At 36.1% G+C, this 23035-nt stretch overlaps 1 protein-coding gene across 3 annotated transcripts; it reads right to left on the reverse strand.

The window, feature by feature from the left end:
* Nucleotides 1-5000: 5000 nt before the first annotated feature.
* Nucleotides 5001-22363, reverse strand: LOC131003080 (actin-related protein 6-like). 3 transcript variants are annotated; one of them, XM_057929556.1, is made up of 8 exons: nt 21589-22354; nt 19430-19649; nt 19293-19356; nt 18993-19077; nt 18840-18890; nt 18699-18761; nt 18467-18612; nt 5001-5259 (listed from the first exon to the last, which is right to left on the reverse strand). In XM_057929556.1, the coding sequence occupies exons 1-7, from the start codon at nt 22290-22292 to the stop codon at nt 18483-18485; spliced, it is 1317 nt and encodes a 438-aa protein (XP_057785539.1). In that variant the 5' UTR covers nt 22293-22354; the 3' UTR covers nt 5001-5259; nt 18467-18482. The 3 variants fall into 3 exon arrangements, with proteins under 3 accessions (XP_057785539.1, XP_057785540.1, XP_057785541.1); XM_057929557.1 differs by lacking the exon at nt 5001-5259 and adding an exon at nt 17548-17822 and having other exon boundaries at nt 21589-22363; XM_057929558.1 differs by lacking the exon at nt 5001-5259 and adding an exon at nt 17878-18086.
* Between the last annotated feature and the right edge of the window lie 672 nt (nt 22364-23035).

Consider the following 23035-nt stretch of genomic DNA (forward strand, 5'->3'; position numbering starts at 1 on the left):
CTGGTGGGAAACTCTGCACATTCCCAAATGTAAAGTTTTCCCTCTATCTATGAAAGTGGATGTGTGCCATTATTTTATTCTCAAAAGTCATTTACTGATTCTTTAATTTATTGCATTCTGATAGTTAGTGAATTTGTAATAAACATAAATTAAAAACCCTTTTTAATTGGAGGTTAATAAAACGATAATTAGTTAATAATTTAACCTTGCACAATTCCCAATAAATTAATTGGATGCAGCATCAATTTTCTCTTCAAATAACATTAATTAAAACAACACAATAAATTATTAATATTTTTTCACAATTTCCAATACACTTTACTACCTTTTCTCCACTCTCAATACACTATACAACATTTTATTAAAACCCGTGTCACTCCCTCCTAGGAAGTTCTTTCATGGACGGAGGGAGTATTTGGTAAGATATATATAAAAAATTACACTGTCACACTTTTCAAATGTGATACAAAACTCAAAAGATGTGAATAATATTAATAGATAGCAGACCATTAATTTATAAAGGACTTTGAATTTTGAAGCAAATAATATATGTATTTCACGCTTATCATACATAGCAAACGACTGTTAAATAAATGATATTCCAATCTAATAACGATGCTCAATTTTTTTTATTTTTTATTTTGACGGAACGATACTCAATTTATAATACTCCCTCCGTCCCGCACAAAGTGGTGCGTATTTCTTTTTGGGCTGTCCCACCGAAAGTGGTGCATTTCCTTTTTTGGCAAAAATTAAACACTCCTTATTTTTTCTTAATCACTCCCTTATTACATTATTTCTCCTACTTTATCACATTCTCTCTCCTACTTTATCACTTTATTACCTTCTCTCCTACACACTTAAAACACTAATCTACAACTCCTTAAATTCTGTGCCCAAAAGAAACGCACCACTTTGAGCGGAACGGAGGGAGTACTAGCTAAAATTCACGTCAATCCATAATAATGGGTTGACCATTGGTTAATTATTTAAAAATTAAAATAGGTTAAATTGCGGGAAATTGAGCAAGCATTTAAAAGTTGAACCGTAAAAAACAAGACATAAATTTTTTGGTATGAAGTAGCATCAGATTTTATTACAGATCTTCTGCATAAATTAATATGCACGAGTCTGAAAATTGAATGATATGTCATATCACATAAATGGGATCTGAGTGGTCATGTCACGCAAATCCGTAAATGACAAGATGCCAACGTGTCCGTATGTAATTATAAAAATAATTAACAAATCAGACTTTCAAATCCAGCTCAACTGCTCAAGTGGCAAAGCTACTTACTCAATCGAGGGTACTCGAGTCGATTTTCAGATGGGTAAGTCGATTAAGAATGCTGCTTACTCGAGTCTTACTCATTTGGATAAATAAGATTCATCTGTTAAAATATAAGGCGTGTGCATTGCACGCGGCATATTAAAAAAAAAACAACAAAATTTTTAAATTAATTGTCCAATTCGATTTTTCCCTTCTTTTTTTTCCTTTCACTCAAAGGTTATTTGATCGTTCAATTTTTTTTCCAACGGTTATCTCTCTCTCTCTCTCTCTCTTTTTTAAATCTTCACCTATATAATCCCCCTCAATCATCTTCCAAAATCATTCTCTCAACAATTGCAATTCTCTTCATCCTTCATCTTTTTCATCTCTTAAAACTCTTTTCGTGCCACTTAAGTTCATCAATTTTTTCGACATGTATAATTTTAAAAATTACTCCCTCCGTCCCACTTATTTTGAAATATTTTTCTTTTTGGATGTCCCACCAATTTTGAGACATTTTTTTATTTGACAAAATTTTTACACATTATTCACTTTTTTACCTACACACAAAACACTACTTTCTCAATTTTCATGCCAAAAAAAGTCTCAAGATAGCCAGAACGGAGGGAATAGTATTTTAAGCGTGTTTGATAATAAAATAAATAAATAAATGATTAAATGTTTCCATATTTAAAATATGATAATTAATCAATTTAAATGGGATGATCCAAAAAAAAAAATTGATAAAATTAATTGGAGAATTGAGTATTTTTAATGATATGATATGATATCTATCTTGTACTCCATCTGTCCCATTACAAATATCCTATTCACTCCGTTCCAATTCAATAGGCCACATTTCCTTGTTTGAACGTCCATTTGAAAAGGTTACTTCCTAAAATGAAAAGTCAACACATAACAAATATCCCACATAACTCATTATTTACAACAAATGACATTGTACCTCAAACATATCTCTTCTTTGTTTCTCTTTCATATTTTTTGGATAAATATATTTTCAAAAAAAAGTTATTCTCTCTCTCTCTCTCTCTCTCTCTCTCCTATTTTGTTATGAATTATTCGTTTCTTAATATATGTGCCCAAACCTTGTAACCTATTGAATTGAGACAGATAGACTATTACTTTTGGATACGGAGATTAAATATAATTAATAGATAAAGTGAGTTGGTGGTGAGAGAAAAATATATTGAAAATTTTTAAAGTAAGTATAAAGAGAGAGTAGGTGGTGGGTCCATTAGTTAATTAATCTCTTAATTATTTACCAAAAAATGAATGAGACATTTATATGAGACATTTCATTATAGAAAATGAGACATTTGTAATGAGATAGATGAAGTACTTTTTTTATAAAAAAAAAATTCTAATTGTAGTTTTCATTAGAATTAATTGAACAAGAAGTACATAATGTTTGGAATAATTCTTATTTCTAATCTTAGATTTGTGTGTATAAATTTTCAATACTACAAATCCAAATTTTCAATACTACAAATCCATTTATAATTTCATTGGCAATTAATCATCCTATGTCATCGATATTTTTATTTATAAATCGTTACTTCTATTGATAATTATTAATTTTATTTATAAAAATTATCATTTTTATACTATAAACTTATAGGGAAGAAGAGCTGGTATAAATTTTTATCTCGTCCTCAAATAATTTCGCTGTAAAACAACAATTTAACACTAAAAAATCAAACTAACAGCAAAACTTAACTCTACTCATCTATATCTTTTGTTCAATTAAAGAGTGAAAATTTAAAATGTCATATTCCTTCAATTATATATGAAAAATACCTTATTTTATAAACACAAGCTTCTTATTTCCTATTCTTTAAATACTCCTGATGTTGATGAGTTTGCTTGATTTTTTATAAAAGTCTTACATATTTGACCGATTTGATAACTATTAATCAACTATTTGATAATTATTAGTCAAAAGTACATCTAATCGGTGAGTGGCTAGATCATCTAACCGCCCATTGTCTTTCTCAGATTTTCCTTACACATTTATGACTGATAGCTGTCAAATCAGTCAAATGTGTTAAAATTTCACAAAAAATCAAGTAAACCATCAACATCAAAGAGTAAAATAGATTCTTCACTTAAATTTGGGCATAAAATACTTAAATTTATAAAGTATGACATTTTTAACATACAACTCAAGGAATATGACATTTTTGCCTATTTAACACTATAATTGGACCACTCATTTACTCATGGCAACATTTCACAACGTCAATCAAATCTTCTAATGATCAGTTAAATACATATATATGAATGTTCGTGTATTTATAATATAGGGTTAAGTATCAATTTGACCCCTAACGTAGAGGCCCCTGTAGCTATTAACACCCTATGGGCAGGGGTGTGTCAACTAAGCCCCTGAAGTACCTAATTTTCGCCAATTAACCCCTCTGACTTAACGGATGGTTAACACCATTAACTATTTTAATTTTTTTTTATTTCTCTCTCACTCTCTGCTCTCTCTCTCACGCTCAGCTCTCTCTCACCTCTCACTCCTCCCTCTCGGCTCACGATCTCTCTCCCTCGCCGGACGACAGCGGCGCCGCCAGTGGCGAGCGCCGCCTCGCCGGCTGCTTCTCTTCCCTCCCCTGTACTCTCTTTCCCCTTCGTCCGCCTCTCTCCCCAGAACAGCCGCACACCGCATTCCTCGTGTGCTGCCGCCGTCTCCTCCGTCGTGGCAGAACACGGCCGCCTGGTCGCTTTCTTTCCCGACTGTCAGCCGCCGTCTGGACTCGCGGTGGAGAGCCGAGCGCCGCCTCTGTCGTCAATCAGCACACACAACACACTAAACACACACCACCTCACACCTCTCACTCCTCCCTCTCGGCTCACGATCTCTCTCCCTCGTCGTACGACAACGACGCCGCCAATGGCTCGGCGGCTGCTTCTCTTCCCTCCCCTGTACTCTCTTTCCCCTTCGTCCACCTCTCTTCCCAGAACAGCCGCACGCCGCCTTCCTCGTGTGCTACCGCCACCTCCTCCGCCGTGGCAGAACACGGCCGGCTGGTCGCCTTCTTTCCCGACCGTCAGCCGCCGTCTGGACTCACGGTGGAGAGCCGAGTGCCGCCTCCGTCGTCAATTAGCCTAAGGTGAGCCATAATCTTTGCAGCGAAAGACGAGAGAGATCGTGAGCCGAGAGGCGGCGCTCGCCGCTGTCGTCCGGCGATGGAGAGAGATCGTGAGCCGAGAGGGATGAGTGAGAGGTGTGAGAAGTGAGAGAGAGCAGAGCGTGAGAGAGAAATAAAAAAAATAAAAAAATTAAAATAGTTAACGGTGTTAACTGTCCGTTAAGTCGGAGGGGTTAATTGACGGAAATTAGGTGCTTCAGGGGCTTAGTTGATACACCTCTACCCATAGGGTGTTAATAGCTACAGGGGCCTCTACGTTAGGGGCCAAATTGATACTTAACCCTATAATATATAAAGTATTCACGTATAATCTTACAAATATAAGAGCAGTTGTAGTGCGGCTCTTCCTGCCGCCTCACTTCACCCCTCCCACCTCCTTTTAGTGTTGTTCGACTCGAATCGCGACTTTAAACCTTGCGCTGAGCTTCTGTGTGTTTGAGTATGGTGCGTGCACAACACACGCCTATAATAAAAAAATATTTAAAATTTAATTTTTTAACGGCTTTTAGCCGATTTTTTATTGTTTTTTAAATTTTATCTTTCAGCAACGATTAGTAAGGCAATTTTTTTTCTTTTATTTATCTATAAATATTACACTTTTAACCACCATTTTTACATCACAATACATCAACTACCTCTTCTTCTTCTTCTTCTTCTTCTTCTTCTTCTTCTTCTTCTTCTTCTTCTATTGGGAAGAGAGATTACCCGAAAATTCAACGAAGCTTGGCCTTCCGGCACTCCGACTCGCGACAACAAGCGAATCAAGTTGCACTTTCAATGTGTCCAATAGAACGCCAAGCAATGAGAGTCCATCTACAAGAAATACCAAGTCAATTGGATGAGCGGTACAAGTGATGATTAAATCACTCAACAAACTCAGGACACCTATCAAACCAACCATGGGGGATTCCATTCAAATATTTTAAAATTTGGCGAGTTCTCCGTGAATCTCAATGTTTCGCATTGATCGACGATGATGTTCACTCTAAAGCATTCGAGGGGCTCAGATGGGGGTACACCACGACATCCTTCGACCCGAGCATAACAATGATGCCTATAGGCCAAAAAGTGGCAAAGCGAGACAAGGAGAAGAGTAAGAAGGTAGAGTACTCGATGCCCGTAGAATTGAAAAGGTGAAATACTACGATGCAATTTATCGAGTCGCAAAAGGCATCGAGGATTTCAACCGCACTCAACGCGAAGCTCTCGACTTTCAAATTCACCATGCGGACAAGTCGAAGAAGAATGCAGACGAAATGGCCTTGCACATGAAACTCGTTGAGGAAGTCGAGAATTATCGATGATGAAATTAATTATTTAGTATAATTTAAATATAGTTTTAATTATTATCATTTCTTTTTAATTATTGTAATGTTTGAATTTCAATTATATGAAAAAACATTTTTCAAAATTCAACTATTTGTTTTTAATTTTGAAATGCATTTAAATTGGAGAAATGGAAATGAAGTTTTTAGAGCTAATGGGTATGGAGGAGAGACTCTTGAGTAGGGTCTACCTTCTTAGAGCTCCAAAGGGACTCTTGGGTGTGAATGCTCTAATTAAAAATAAATAAATTGCAAAATATGTGTGTTTTCTGATGTAATCTTCCAACCTTTTGGACAAGTTGAAGAATTCTCTCGATCATTTATAGTGCAAAATCAATCATTTAAACCATGTATATTGTTTTTAAATTATGAAACATTATGAAATATATATCATCACTAGATCACAAGCTGCAACAACAACATTAATGTTAGTAAAAAATGGAAGTAGGTAGCCACCTACCACCTCCACCATTTGCCACCTACCACCTCCACCATTTGCCTATAAATAAACATCTTCTGCAGCATCCCAAACACAACAACACAACACCAAAATCACAACCATAGCTATCTAGAGAGAGATAGAAATAGAGAGAGAAAAAATCTTGTGAGATAAAACTTCAGTGTGGAAGTTATACACGAGTGATAAAAGAGAGTTGAGAGATAGCCTCTGCGTAGGCAGATACAAAATACAGTGTGATATTTTGTTGTACTCCTCCTTTTGAGATTCTCTAATATATTGGTGTGGGTCCGTGGACGTAGGCAGTTTGGCCGAACCACGTTAAAAATATCGGTGTCATTTTTTTTTTCTCGTTTCATATCGGTCGATATCCAAAATTTTGCGTCACACTAGATCCAGGGCGGAATTAGTTGCGTCTAATTTCCCAACAACTGGTATCAGAGCCACGTTGGTGGCGAAATTTTTTTTTCTTGCGCTGGTACTATTCACGTGAATAGTGAATTCGTGAATAGTAAATTTTGCGAACAGTGTTTCGTGCGCAACGGTAATTATTCTTTTAAAATTCTTAGTATGCTCTGTGGTTGCAGTGTAAACTGAACCTCCACATCAGAAACGAATTTTTTGAGAAAATTATCGTGTTTTTTGATCGAGTGGGAGCAATGTCGACAGACGATAAAATTTCCAAAATGGAGAAATTCAATGGTGTGAATTTTGGATTTTGGAAAATGCAAATGGAGGATTACTTGTACCAGAAGGACCTGTATAAGCCCTTGAAGGAAAAGCCAGTGGATATGAAGGACGACGAGTGGGAGGTGCTTGATCGAAAAGCACTCGGCGCAATCAGACTGACCTTATCAAAGTCAGTCGCCTTCAACATAAAGCATGAGAAGACAACAGCGTCTCTCATGAAAGCTTTATCCAGCATGTACGAGCAGCCGTCTGCAGCAAATAAAGTTCATTTGATCAAGAAATTGTTCAATATGAAAATGACGGAGAGCGGAAGATTTGGAGAACATTTGAACGAGTTCAACGAAGTGACGGACCAACTTACCACGGTGGACATCAAATTCGATGATGAGGTCCGGGCTTTGTTAATTCTTGGGCAGTTACCTGAGAGCTGGAATGGCACAGTCACGGCCATTAGCAGCTCTGCCGGTAAGTCCAAAATGAAGTTCGATGATGTCGTGAGCATGATCTTAACCGAGGAGATCCGGAGGCAGTCAGATGTAGTCTCCACTTCAGGTGCCGCTTTAAATGCAGAAAGCAGAGGCAGAAACTCAAACAGAAGTCAAGGGCGTGGACGGAGCAAGTCAAGGAATGGCAGGCAGAGCTCCAGGATCCACAAGAATTCCAACAAATCAAAGTCTGTTGAATGTTGGAACTGTGGTCAGGTCGGACACTACAGAACGCAGTGTAAAGTACCTTCAAAGGGAAACGAGACAAAGACCGAAGCCAATGTTGTGGCTGAAGAAGAAGGCGATGCCTTGATATGTTCCATGGAGAAAAGGGCCGAGTATTGGGTCATAGACTCTGGAGCATCTTTCCATGCCACCTCGAATCGAAATTCCTTCATAAATTACATGTCGGGAAATTTCGGAGAAGTATATCTTGGAGATGATCATCCATGCAGCGTGGTGGGCATAGGAGAAGTACAGATCAAACTCAATGGATCTGTATGGAAATTGAAGGACGTGAGACACATTCCAGAGTTGAGGAAGAACTTGATCTCCGTCAAGCAATTGTCAAGAGAAGGATGTGATACACACTTCTCAGGTGATTATTGGAAAATCACTAAGGGCGCAATGATTCTTGCACGTGGCAAGGATACTGGAAGCCTATACACAACGATGAATGCGTGTGTGACAATTGCAGTTGCTGATAGTAAGAAGAATGCAAATTTGTGGCACCAAAGACTTGGGCACATGAGCCAGAAAGGGCTCAAGTATATGCATTCGAAAGGGAAACTACCAGAGCTTCAGTCTGTTGATATAGACTTTTGCGAAAGTTGTATCTACGGGAAGCAGAAGAGGGTGAGTTTCAATACCAGTGGTAGAACTCCGAAGCAAGTAAAGCTTGAGTTAGTCCACACAGATGTTTGGGGCCCAGCAGCAGTTTCATCCAATGGCGGAAAGTCTTACTTTGTGACTTTCATCGATGACCACTCGAGAAAGGTGTGGGTTTACTTCTTGAGACACAAGTCAGAGGTGTTCGAGGCGTTCAAGAAGTGGAAGGCCATGGTGGAAAATGAAACTGGCTTACGGATAAAGAAGTTGAGATCCGATAATGGTGGAGAATACGAAGATATGGCGTTCAAGAAATTTTGTTACCAGGATGGCATCAAGTTAGAAAGGACGTTGCCAGGGACACCACAACAAAATGGAGTTGCAGAACGCATGAACCGGACGTTGACAGAAAGAGCTAGGAGCATGAGGATACATGCAGGACTGCCAACACAATTTTGGGCAGAAGCTGTCAACACAGCGGCATATCTCGTTAACCATGGGCCATCTGTACCATTGGAGTACAGAATACCTGAGGAAGTTTGGAGCGGCAAAGAAATTAAACTTTCTCACATGAAAGTATTTGGTTGTGTCGCGTATGTACACATTAGTGATAATGCCAGGAGTAAGCTCGACTCCAAATCACTAAAATGTACTTTCATTGGATATGGTGGAGATGAGTTCGGGTACCGTTTTTGGGATGACAAAAACAGGAAGGTCATTCGAAGCAGGAATGTCATATTCAATGAAAATGTGATGTACAAGGACAGGAATGCAGTTCAGTCCACCGATACAACAAGTGACGATCCAACATACGTTGATCCAGATGATACTGCAGAGTGCAGTACATCAAAGCAAACAGATGAAGGTTTGCAGACGGAGGAGCCCAACTCTGAGGCTGATCCACCACAGTCTCCAGTTCCAGCTCCAGCTCCAACTCCTATACCCAAGAGGTCATCTCGACCTCATGTTCCAAACAGGAAGTACATGAATCAGATGTTACTGACCGATGCTGGTGAACCTGAATTCTATGAAGAAGCATGTCAAGTCGGAGATTCTGTCAAGTGGGAGCTTGCAATGAAAGAAGAGATAAAATCTCTTATCTCTAATATGACGTGGGAACTAGTTGAGTTGCCCAAAGAAAAGAAAGCTCTACACAACAAATGGGTGTACAGAATCAAAGAAGAGCATGATGGTTCAAAGCGATATAAGGCAAGATTGGTAGTCAAAGGTTTCCAACAGGAAGAAGGAATTGACTACACAGATATCTTTGCTCCGGTTGTAAAGTTGACAACAATCCGATCGGTCCTGAGTATTGTTGCAACGGAGGACTTGCATCTAGAGCAGTTAGATGTGAAAACTGCTTTCCTCAATGGTGACTTAGAGGAGGAAATATACATGCAACAACCAGATGGATTCTCTGTCAAAGGAAATGAGAAGCTGGTGTGCAAGTTGAAAAAGAGCCTGTATGGCTTGAAGCAAGCTCCGAAGCAATGGTACAAGAAGTTTGATGGATTCATGCAGAAAAATGGCTACATGAAGTGCAATGCTGACCATTGTTGTTACTTCAAGAGGTTCGAGTCCAACTATATCATCTTGCTACTTTATGTTGATGACATGTTAGTAGCCGGCTCAGACTTGAACGAAATCAAGAAGTTGAAAAGGCAGCTTTCAGCGGAGTTCGAGATGAAGGACTTAGGAGAAGCAAAGCAAATTCTCGGGATGAGAATTTACAGAGACAAGCAAAAAGGTGTTTTGCAGTTGTCTCAGGCCAACTACGTCAATCGAATCTTGCAAAGATTCAACATGAGCAGTGCTAAACCGGTTAGCTCAGCATTAGCTAACCATTTCCGCCTATCCAAAGAGCATTCTCCAAAAACTAAGGAGGAAAGAGACTTCATGGCTAAAATTCCTTACGCCTCAGCCATTGTAAGTCTGATGTATGCCATGGTCTGTACTAGACCAGATATCGCTCATGCAGTGGGAGTTGTGAGCAGATTTATGGCAAATCCAGGAAAGCAGCATTGGGAAGCAGTAAAGTGGATATTGAGATATCTACGTGGATCTACTGATAGATGCTTGTGTTTTCGACGAGGTGATGTTGCACTACAAGGTTTTGTAGATGCAGATTTTGCCGGTGAGGTAGATCGCAGGAGAAGCACTACTGGTTATGTCTTTACTGTTGGCACGACTGCTGTTAGTTGGATCTCGCAGATACAAAAGATTGTTGCTTTATCCACTACAGAAGCAGAGTACGTGGCAATCACCGAGGCTAGCAAAGAAATGATCTGGTTACAAGGGTTGTTGGCAGAATTGGGTTTTGATCAGACGAAGAATGTCTTGCACAGCGATAGTCAGAGTGCGATACATCTGGCAAAGAATTCAGCATTTCATTCTAGAACGAAGCATATTGGACTTCGTTATCATTTCATCAGATCTCTGTTGGAGGATGAGGTGTTAATACTTGAAAAGATCCAAGGAGCTCAAAATCCAGCCGACATGCTTACAAAGGCAGTAACCATTGATAAATTGAAGTTGTGCTCAGCTTCAATTGGTTTGCTAGAATGACAAAGACAGAAAGGCTGCTGCGTTGATCGAGGTGTGAAGACAGATTGAAATCAGTCTTCAAGTGGGAGATTGTTAGTAAAAAATGGAAGTAGGTAGCCACCTACCACCTCCACCATTTGCCACCTACCACCATTTGCCACCTACCACCTCCACCATTTGCCTATAAATAAACATCTTCTGCAGCATCCCAAACACAACAACACAACACCAAAATCACAACCATAGCTATCTAGAGAGAGATAGAAATAGAGAGAGAAAAAATCTTGTGAGATAAAACTTCAGTGTGGAAGTTATACACGAGTGATAAAAGAGAGTTGAGAGATAGCCTCTGCGTAGGCAGATACTAAATACAGTGTGATATTTTGTTGTACTCCTCCTTTTGAGATTCTCTAATATATTGGTGTGGGTCCGTGGACGTAGGCAGTTTGGCCGAACCACGTTAAAAATATCGGTGTCATTTTTTTTTTCTCGTTTCATATCGGTCGATATCCAAAATTTTGCGTCACACTAGATCCAGGGCGGAATTAGTTGCGTCTAATTTCCCAACAATTAACAGCAGCACAGCACACACAAAAAATAAAGCTATAACACTACAAGGTTGGTCTCTTTATTTCTATTATTCTTGTGATCTTTTAGGTATGTTTGAAATCAATATGGTTTATGTTTTGATTTTTATTTTGCAATTGCATGCAAAATTGCTTCTTAATTATATCTGTTCTTTCAAAGACGACTACACTAGCCAATAAATGATCACTGAATTAATCTAGAAATATCTGGAATCACCACGGTTACAAAATAATACTTGCATTTTCGTGTATATACTTTAATAAATAATTAGTAGGTGCACCACATCCCAAAAGCTTGAGTTATCATTTTCACCCAAGCGATCACAAAATAATACTTGCATTTTCGTGTATATACTTTAATAAATAATTAGTAGGTGCACCACATCCCAAAAGCTTGAGTTATCATTTTCACCCAAGCGATCAGTTATCAGTTATTTAATAATTATTGAACCAAAAATAGTAGTCTATGTTTTATGTTGTGTGAGTATTTAAGGTAGCCAAGTAATTTTGGAGGAGCCATTTTTGAAGCTTTTAAATCGACATTTCCATAAGATACGGAACAGACTTATCAAATTTTAGGAGCAGACATTGATCAACCATAATTATTTCATGTAACCTACCCATTTCAGCAATAATTGATGCTTTGGGAAAAATATTGGATTTCAGCCCTAAAAAAAATTTAATTTCCCATTACTGTTAAGATTCCACTCGCAATGAGATGCTCAGAGATTCTTAGTGGATGATGCAGTAGACAATGTAGTGTGCATGCAGGTTCTTTTTTTTTTTTTTTTTGAAAGGGGGGGTATATAAAAATATAATGAGAAGAAATCGTGTTCACTGGTCTACAATATTTCGTTTGAATTTTAGTCTTGTAAATCATACAAACGAGACTGTACTAGAAAATCGTATACAGTGACTCAGTGAGCATGACTTAAAAGATGCAGGTAAAGCCCACTAAAAAAAAGATGTTTATTTTAGAACAAAAAAAAATGTTACAATTCCAAGCATTTGGAATATTATTATACTCCCTCCGTCCTTATAAAAAGTACTTCATTTGTAAATAATACGAGTTTTAATAAAGTAGTTGAATATATTGTGAGTGAAGTAAGGGTCTCCCACTTTATTGTGAATGAAAAACTTATCAAAAATATGCTAGATATATTTTATGAGGACGGAGAGAATACATTCTTTTTATTATTATTAAATAAATAGAAGTTTAAAGATTGTGTTACGGTGAATTCGGACTCGAGATATTACGACTCAAGCATTGCACAATTTTGATATAAACTTATTGTTATACTGTTTTTATTTTATAACTTCTAATAGGCCAAGAAGGTATATATTGTGATTTTCAAACTTCATAGTTAAACCTGATCTTAAATCGCATTGTATAAGTATTGGAAAATATCATGTTGCTAAAGACGCTCATTAGGTTGACGGTGCCTTAGTTGTCAAACAAGTTGAATAAGTATCAATCTTGTCGCGTGATAATCGATGCTCCCTCCATCCGTCAAAAGTGGGGCATTTTAACTGAGCACGGGATTTAATAAAATTGGTAATGATTTTGATGTAATGGAGAAAGAGTTTCATCACTTTAAGAGATGTATGGTTGAGATTGAATTTGAGGTGAGTTTTTTTTTTTATAAATAAAGAGTGTTTGTAAGGTTAAAAGATTAAAGTGGATGGTAGAATCATTTCTTTAAAAGAAAAGTGGTACACTCTTTGCGGATGCTCGATATAATAATTGTGCCCCACTTTTGACGGACAGATGGAGTATTATATAATACTAGTATCTTAGGTAGCTTGACATTCTGGGTCCGCTAAACTTATTAACATAACGTGTTCTATCCTTATCATATAGACCCAATAAGGACATACCTGCATAATTTGCATCATGTATCATATATTATAGCAAATTTTGCTCCCTAAAATTAATAGTGAGAAGACATAGCAGTAGACATGTATGATATTAAGATAATTCATAAACCAGAGCAGTCACCTCATTCCATAAAATATAAACATATATACTAGGACATTTGCACTTGTCTACCACAACCATAAATATCTCAATATTTTCTTCCTTTAAAGTAAGAAATTACAATAATCGGCTATTGGGGGTGACAATTAAAATCCATGTGAGTCCCTTCCACACAAATAAAAAGGAGTTCGTGATCATGATTAATTACATTTAGCACGATGCAGAAGATGGAAGAGAACTATATCTTCCAAATTCTACCAGAAGTGAGAATTTCAGTCAAGGGAATAGAGTATATTTTTAGTCAAGACATTGGGACATCCGACAAAGATTAATAAATCTATAGAACAATAGAGATGAAAAGAAGTTGTATGATTGTTTTGAGTATATTAAAATTTATATTATTTTCGGTGTGAATTTATGGAATAATGGTAGAAATTGATTAAGGAAAATGATATAAGATAATGTAAAAGTTTAAGATTTTTTTGAAGGAAGTATGAGATTTGTTTAAAGGTTTAATGTAGTTAAATTATTTTGAGTTGGCGTTTTCACATTCTTACTTGTTTTTAGAGGTAAATAGTTCATGTTAATACGTGAGAGAAAAAAATGATCATTTTCATGATCAGTTCAAATTGTAATAACAAATTTGATTAATTTTATTCTAAATTTTTTAAGCCTACTCACTTCTATTGCTTTGATAGTTTGTATTTTATACTGAAAAATTATAAAGTTGGTAACAAATGTAGTAAATCACTTGTCTTGATTGAGAGATACTACTCCATGATGTCCTCAAATTTTTAAAAGTGAAAATTTAACCTTTTTGTGTTTGTGTGTATTAATGGCAAATTACTTTTAATGGACTACTTTAATTACATATAGTATTGATAATATGAGTTATTTTGTTATTTTGATGGAATGTCAAAACTCAATGATGGGACCATATTGATTGTCAAAACATAGCTTATGAATATCACAAGTATTCTAAGTTAACGTAGATTGCTAAAGAAGTCGAAGGCTGGTTGACCCAACTGAAGATCCAGCTGGAGTCCAAGGCTGATGGGAAAATCCTTGCCTGAATGATCAGATATGCGACTGACCTGATCGGGGTTCGTGCCCAAGCCACAAAGCAAGAGGACTTTGCTGCACTGAATGACAAGCTAGTAAAATCATCAACTTGACCTAGCAAACTGACTAAAGGACAATATATTGACCCGTGTCCAAACTCACTCATACCACGTCAGTCCTTTGGTCAAAATGCTCAGAGCAAAGTCAATCCCTAAAGTGTATACTCTTTCGAACAATAAATGCCTCTAAATATGTATTAAATGTGAATCCCGCTTTTCAGAAGAAAGTAAAGGGATGATTACTGAACGTCAACATCATGTACAGATGTGCAGATCTTTCAACTGAGTCATTCCTTGCTACAATAGGAAGAATTCGAAGAGAACAATGTATTGAAATTTGAAGAAGGCTTTGTCCAACAGCTAGATTCAATCTTCGGTCTATATATACATCGGAATAAACAGACGCGTGGTGGAGGTAGTAAAAAACATGAAATTGTTGTGTAGGTTCATGATACATCCTTAGAAACCAGCAAACTATCATGATTAGGAACTAGTTCTTCATTGTAAATTCCAAGTGAATAACTTGTGAATACATTTGTAGTCTATATACTAGGCATTTTCAATGTAAACATCCTAAGCCTAACGTTGAAAACACTGATCTTCAGATACTGTTCTTCATTGTAACAGTGTGTTCACTTAATAGGATAAACCCCCTCTTTCACTTCTCACAAAGTTGTAAAGACAAAGTGAAGAAGTAAGGAGAAGTCGACGAGTAAGCTTTGAGTGAGAAGTCTAAAAATTGACAAAACAACGGGATCACAACTATGAAAATTTCCAAACAACGGGATCGCAACTGCGTAAATTGCCAACGGGACTGCAACCGTGAAAATTGCTAAGTACGGGACTTCAACTGTGTAAATTGCTAAGTAACGGGATCGCAACTGCGAAAATTGCCAAGTTAAGGTTAAGGGATTACCCTGCGGACTTAGGGTCGTGGATGTAGAAGGAGTCGCTTCAAACCACATAAAAATATATATTTGTGTGTTGTACTTAAGCTTTCTTTTCTTATCTTGTTGCCTGCTTGCTTATCTTTCTAAACTTATTGAGGTCCAAATAGTCAAGACTTTGAAAAAAGAAAATTGATTGTGGTTTACAATTTGTACTTGGGTTTCATATTTAGCTTACTTGCAGAACCTTTCAGCAGGTTGATCCTCTGTATCACAAACTGCACATCAGCAGGTCCAATTGTTTATCAAAACACATCAAAGTGATCATAGTTCTTTGATGTGAGAATAGAAAGAAAAGATTTTCTACAAAGAGAGTTTTGTAGTTCACTGAATTTCGCATGATCAATTGAACATGAACTTATCTCGTCTAAGCTGAATACAGTCAACTTGCTTGATGTTCAATAAACTTGCCTTTAGTCAGTAGACTACTTCCTTCACTTACTGACTCATTATCAATAAGTTGTTCAATACTTTGAGAAAACGAGAAAACAACAAAAAGTTGTGCAAACTGGTGTATTCCTTTCCCCATACACCAGTATATACTCGCCCCGGGACCAAATACACATTTATTGTATGCAATATATCATTTATATAACATAATTTATTATTATAGTAAATAAATAAATCTTCTTAAGTTTATTACATGCCACTATAGAAGTTATAACATTCAATAATCTATTAAAAATTAATTTCTTGTCATGAGTTATGTCATTGTAACATTCATTATTAATTGTTGATGCAAAATTATCAATATATAAGCATGATATGACATTTATACATATCAATTTTAGAAACTATATACGAAAAATAATTTTAAAAACAGTTACTAATTATGACAATATGCACATCGTTATCGTATAATGCTCCATCCGTCTCATAAGAGTGTGCCTTTATTTCTATTTTGGAATGATCCGTAAGAGTGCATTTGTCATTTTTGGATACCACCCCACCATTAACTCCTTATTTCTTACTCTTATTTTATAATAAAGTGAATCACTTTTTCAACTCTCAATACACTCATCTAACATTTTATTAAAACATGTGCCATAAAAAATGATGCGCACTCTTATGAGACGAATGGAGTATATAGATTATAGAGGCTCGATTAATGTTAAATGTTCAAAATTTCATTTATATTTGTTGACTATAGAATAAATAAATAAATAAATACAAATGTTAAAAGTTTATACATGATCATAAATCTTATCTATACTAATAATTTGATATTTTTATTTATGTTTATCAAATACTCCCTCCACCCAATTTTTTTTGACATGATTATCTTTTTAGTCCATAAAAAATTTGCCACTTTCATCTATAATAGTAGGATTCACACATCTCCACTCAAAATTAAAACGAGACCCATACTCCACTAATAACATTTAAATGCATACAAAATACTCTCTCTGTTCACCAAATATTTGCCACATTTTGAATAACACAGGTTTTAATATGGTCATATAGGGTATAGTTAGACTACAAATCTATAATATATTAAAAAGGGAGTTTCCAATTTGAAATCAATTTCAAAATTGAGTGGCAATTTTGTAGTTATAATAAAATTGAAGGTTTATGTTTAAACTATATATTTTTCTTTTTATTTTCATTTTCTTTAACTTCTTATTTGTTGTTACATTTCTTTCCAAAATTATGAAATTCGATTAATTATAAAATATTTAATATGCATATCAAATTAAAGATCACGATAAGAGCTTTAATAAGATATATTTTATGAAAATATTTGATTTAAAATGTAAAAATTAAATTTGTTTAAATATTAAAGTTTTATAAATTTCTCTCTCCTCTCTCATCTTTTTGAATAAATATATTTTAAATTCTTTTTAATTAGTATTTTGTTTTTATTTTTTTTTAACTTATTTTTTTGTCTTTGTTTTTCATAATATCAAATTTTATAATTGTGAATTCTTTTTAATTTTTTCAATATTCAATTCAAATATATTTAATAAAAATTAATATTTTTATTATATTTATAAGTATAATAATTGAATTAGTATTAATTTTATATAAATATAAAATTAAAAATGTTTTTCAGTGCATTGCACGGGATGCGAATGCTAGTTCGTTTTAAAATAAAAACTACAAACTATGGTCATATAGGGTAATTAGACTACAAACTCATTATAACAAAAATATATTTGTATGATCTAGAATAGACGAAACAAACATACAAACAATATAATAATAATAATTGTTTTGCAAAAATGACATGATGATTTTGACGAAAAATACAATTTACTATTTCTGAAAATGATTATTCTTTTATAGATATATAGACACCGACCGGCTTTCCCAAGGAGTTGAGATAGATTCCCGTCACAAACTTCAGTCGTACTTTCATAATCCTTGAGAGTGCTACGAGGAATTGAATGATATGATATGGAGCCTTCCACAGCCTACAAAGTTGGATACAATTTAAGGTAAAAAGAAACAAGAAAAGTAGTAAAAAGATACAATTTGTACGGTTTCCTTCGTGATGATGCATGCATAAGTTTCTTTCATTGAGTTCGGACCAAAAGATAGACAACCTCAAGATCATAATCAAGCATATTGTGTCTTCTCTAAGATCTATGCATTCAGCTCCTCAAGAATTGTGGTGATCTCACACTTAGAAATACTTATCTCAACCAGCCTTGGAATGTTTATCCTATCGTTGGTGTCTTTCAAAATGAATAATAGATATGATAAGACAAGTCAATGAGAAAGGTGATTATAAACTGAGTGTGAATAGTTTATATAAACGCCCTGGTCAGTTTTAAATCATTAAACAAACAAATCAGATATTTAAAGGTGAATGCAACATAATTGTTCATCCCTAATGTCGACTTAGCAATGACAAGGAGTCTAAGCTATGACAACTTTAGTGGTGCTGCATTGTTGCATATCTAATCTATTTCCATTACTGAGATACTTATAAAACATGTCAAATAAGCAGGGTGGGTCAAGTAAGGGCATTTTTCATTTCATTATTGGTAAAATAACATGCTCTTCATACTTATATATCGGTATACAGTTCACTTATTAAGTCAATCCATGATACCTTAAAGATCTTCATGCTAGTGAAAGAATCTCCTGTGACACCTAGCGGATCCCAGCTCCTCGTACTCAGCCTTGGTGACACACATTGCTTCAAAATCAGGGCTAGACGCTAATAGTGATCCCCCTCGCCAAACACCTAATATTGGACTGTGGAAGAAAGCAAATACCAACATTATTAACTGTAAAAAGCATAAAAAAAGTTATACATAGTTCTCAGAAGAAAAAGACTTTACTCTTCTTGACTTGCGATCTTCACTTGGTATTCGTCGGGGACTAAAGGCCGAAGCTCCTTCTCTCTAGTCACATAACAAGCTATTAGTGATAAATGACCTTGGGAAACAATTTTTTAGTCTTACCAGACAAATGATGCTTACAGTCTTTGGGCAAATCGAGGAAACAATGTGCTTCCACCAGTCAAAATGATACTACACATCATAGACAAAGAAGCTTTTGGTAAAATCAGAACAATATTTTAGGTAAAAGTATAACTAATGACCGCATAACAGGTGACAATCCAGAATCATTACCTCTCATATAACACAGGGTGAAGATGAGGATGACACGAATTGACAGCTCGAACTATGCATTCTGCAAGTCCTGCCTGGTTCATTCCTGAGAAACATAGTTAGCAAAAGGACTTCATCAATAATATTATAGCTCTCATGGTGCAGTTTGTGAAATAGAAAGACTAACAGGTAAAAGAAACCGCAAATTTCTCAGTTCTTGCTACAAAACTGAGATTAAACCAAAACATAATTATGTGATGACCTAAATCTAAGTATTACATGTCTAAAGTTCAAAATCAAAATATGGGCTAGTAGACCAACCCAAATCAGCTGGTCGAAATATCATCTCTGGGACAAGGAACCGCTCATTCGTCAAGGAAAATTCCTGCAGAAAGAGACAGTTACTGACAGTTTGAAAATGGATAGAATTTAAATATTAAGAAGAGAGCAATCTCTACGGTTTTTGTTAGGTCAGTGCTTCTTCTGTGCTGGGGGTCATCACTACCATCCTGCAGATCCACATAATCCTTTCCTCCTTCTGGGGAAAAAGGGGCTTCATCTTCACCCAGGGCTAAGTATCGCTTTGTTTCATTGAGGTCTTTTACAAATCCCTTCGTATGAGTGATGCCATCTGGAAGCACGTAACTACACCTAAACAAATTGTCTTTTCCAGGTCTCCTGAAAATTTATTTCAAGCCAGTAAATAAGGAAAAGCTTCTCAACTCACATATATAAAACTATCCCGTTCACATAATGAGAATTCAAATTGTTCAATACCACTATATTCTTGATCAATAAAACTTTGAAGGTTAAGATTGCATCACTTGATTGTACAAGACAGTTACCTAATCATGGTAATAATAAGTGTATTACTGTTTAGCATCAAACTGATATTACTGAAGTTCCAGATCAACAAATAGATATCAAATACCCTTCCAGCTATAGCCCTCGGTGTCAAATAACCATCGGGTTGTAATCATATTAAGCTGTCCATATAGTAGCAAAACATAAACATGAATCATACATATATTCATTTAATGTCAAAAGCAATTATTGAGTCGGATTGTCCTTGTATTTGTACGCCATTCTTCGCCTTTTGGCTAAGATCAAATGTAGTAACAGCTCTTATCAGATCGTTATTGTCTTTGTTATGTCATAATAAATTATTCTAATGCACCAATATACATATAAGTACACATTTTTCACTAATTTTAAAAACAGAAGCTCTTAATTTCATAATTGCCCCCTCAAAAGAAAATTCATAATTGTCATTTATTATCCTAATCATGAATATTCTTCATAGTAGAAAATAAGTTACGAAGATTTTTCTATCACGAATTGAATATAAATCACCTAATCTTCCTCCTTTTTTTTTTCTCTTCTAAGTTGATAAATTTTACATCATCTACTTGAATTTTGATGACTTACCTCATTTTTTGACCTTATCTCTTGGCAGCATCTGTATAAACTATGTAATGTTTTAGAAAAGCAAGACTATAAGGCACGGAAAAAGTACCACGCATAGGTGTGTTTATAATTCCTAAGTTCCTATACGATAGACATGAGGTACTTACAAGATGAAGTCCACCAAAGAATCATGTAACTGAAGCTATCAGTAAAATCCACAACATAATACTAGAATTTTGTAATAAACATTTGTGAGAACGACCTAACAGGATCAGTTTCTTTCCTGAGACAGCTAGATTAAGCACAATTCACCTCTGCCCACACCTCCAGCTGTTATCTCTTCCATAGATGAACGAAAAGCAATGGGTAAACATACTATGAATAAACATCATTTATATGGTGCACGGTAGAAGAAGATGGCAGCAACTAAGTTTCTAACAGTTGTTAACACTATGAAGATAACAAAGAGACACCCATTACGATTATAAAAATTCCAAAATAACAGTACCTCCCCCTGAAGTTTTTAAGACCAGTGACGTCATTTCACTTTTGTATTCTTTAGAAGGAACCTAATATATGCACCAAACTTGCTTCCATGTACTGAAAGATGTCTGATTCTTCTTCCCTTTCCGAAACTAATGCATTATGATTCTCCTTCCTCCTTATCCTCCTCTACAATGGAAAACACTCAACCTAACACTTGAAACGTCCATTACACTTTCTTTTTCATCTTGCCTTCTAAATCTGCATTTCCTCTCCAGCTACAACCTAATAAATTGGCATCCGGAACAAAAAAGTTCAAACACTAATCACTTTTAGACTCTTTTCAGGAACTAAATTTCTAAATTAACTTCCACTCGTGTTAATCAGATGCCAACATTGAGGCGTTTCAATAATATTATTAGCCGGTAGAAACCAAATATCTCCATCACTTCTCCTCATTTCAATCAATTGATCAGATACCAGCATTCATGCGTTTCACTGATACCCTAGTTGGACCTTCGCACAAACACATTGTTGTTTTTTCAAATTTATCAGAGCAGAAATATTTCAAACTACCGAAGCTAAGAGTCGAATCTAAATATCCCAAAAATTAAAAACACGAAGGCAAAAACTTGTAAATGAACCATGCATCCACCCCAATTGGGGTTCACCAATCCCCAATTAGGTAAACAAATAAAAAACCGAGGGAAGAAAAAGAATACTACACCGCGCAATCTTGAGGTCCCTCTGCACGTCAAGGGAGACGAAGCACAGCTTCTCCTTGACATCATCCATGATGAAGCTCTCATCCATCACATTGACGCTCCTGTAGCTGACCAGCTCCTTGAGATAGTTCGTGAGCGCCTTCCCGCCGAGATCGAGCCTCTTAACCCCGTAATTGAGCGTGAAGTTCTGCAGCACGGGCGCGGCGTGCGTGAAGCTGAAGCCGCAGTCGACGACCAGGCTACACTGTGCCTTGGAGACAAGGCCGTAGGGGCGACGCGACGCCTCGTAGAGGTGGACGAGCGAGGGCGAGTCGGCGACGAAGAGGGCACGGAAATTGAAGTCCTCGAAGATGATCTCGTCGACGGCGCGCTGGATGGAGGGGAGGGCGAAGAGGGGCTCGGTGAGGAGGAGGGAGGAGGTGGACGGGTTGATCTTGAGGAGGTTAGTGAAGAGGTGGGCCCAGATGGAGGACTGGAGGTCGGGGTTGATGAGGTGGCCACGGTCGAAGGGCCGGCGGAGGGTGGCCGAGGTCAGGTCCTCCGACGGGGAGAGGAGCTGGTCGGCCACTAGCCATTTCTTTGAGGAAGAAGGCCGGGCGGTGCAGTTCGGGACCACGCAGGCGGGGTCGCGCTCGCCGCCGATACCGGCTTTTATGAGGCCGCCGCCGTTGTCCACCACCACCACGTTAGACATTGTCTCACCCATGCTTTCAATTCCGACTAGGTTTTTACATTTTAAAAAAACAAAAAAACAATACTAACACTAGCATCAATTTGGTGGACGTTGTATTATACTAGTATTATACCCGTGCTCCGCACGGTCCAATTTTTCACACGACATGAATATTCATACGTATTTAATAAAAGTAATATATATAATAAGAGTAACGTACCCGTGATTCACACGACATGAATATTCATACGTATTTGTGAAGTATAGTATTGGTACATAATACAAAATTAATCATGTATATTACATAATACAAAAAATAGGAATTAAAATAATAAATAACTTTCATATCATACAATTCATATTAAATAAGTAACTTATGTATTAAAAATATTAAAAATACATAAAAAAAAATCCGTGTGCATATAAAGTAATTCTATATATGGACCAAAAATTATATTTTTTTTATTATTATTTTAATTTGGCCCACAAAAAAATATGAAGGCCCAAATTAATTAAGTTATACCCGTGCTTCGCACGGTCCGATAATTTACGTATTTATAATGTATAGTAGAAGTACTATAGGAGTCTAAATTTTTTTTGATAATTTACAGAGAAATATTGTAATGTATAGTAAAATATAATACAGAGAAATTAAACAAAAATGATAATTTACATTACATAATACAAAATTGATAATTTACATTACATTCAGAAGTATTGTATTGAATATATGAGCCTAATTAAACTCATATATATTTATTCTTCATATGTGCCAC

This window comes from Salvia miltiorrhiza, unplaced genomic scaffold (assembly GCF_028751815.1).
Source record: "Salvia miltiorrhiza cultivar Shanhuang (shh) unplaced genomic scaffold, IMPLAD_Smil_shh fragScaff_scaffold_66:::fragment_1, whole genome shotgun sequence".
Lineage (NCBI taxonomy): Eukaryota > Viridiplantae > Streptophyta > Magnoliopsida > Lamiales > Lamiaceae > Salvia > Salvia miltiorrhiza.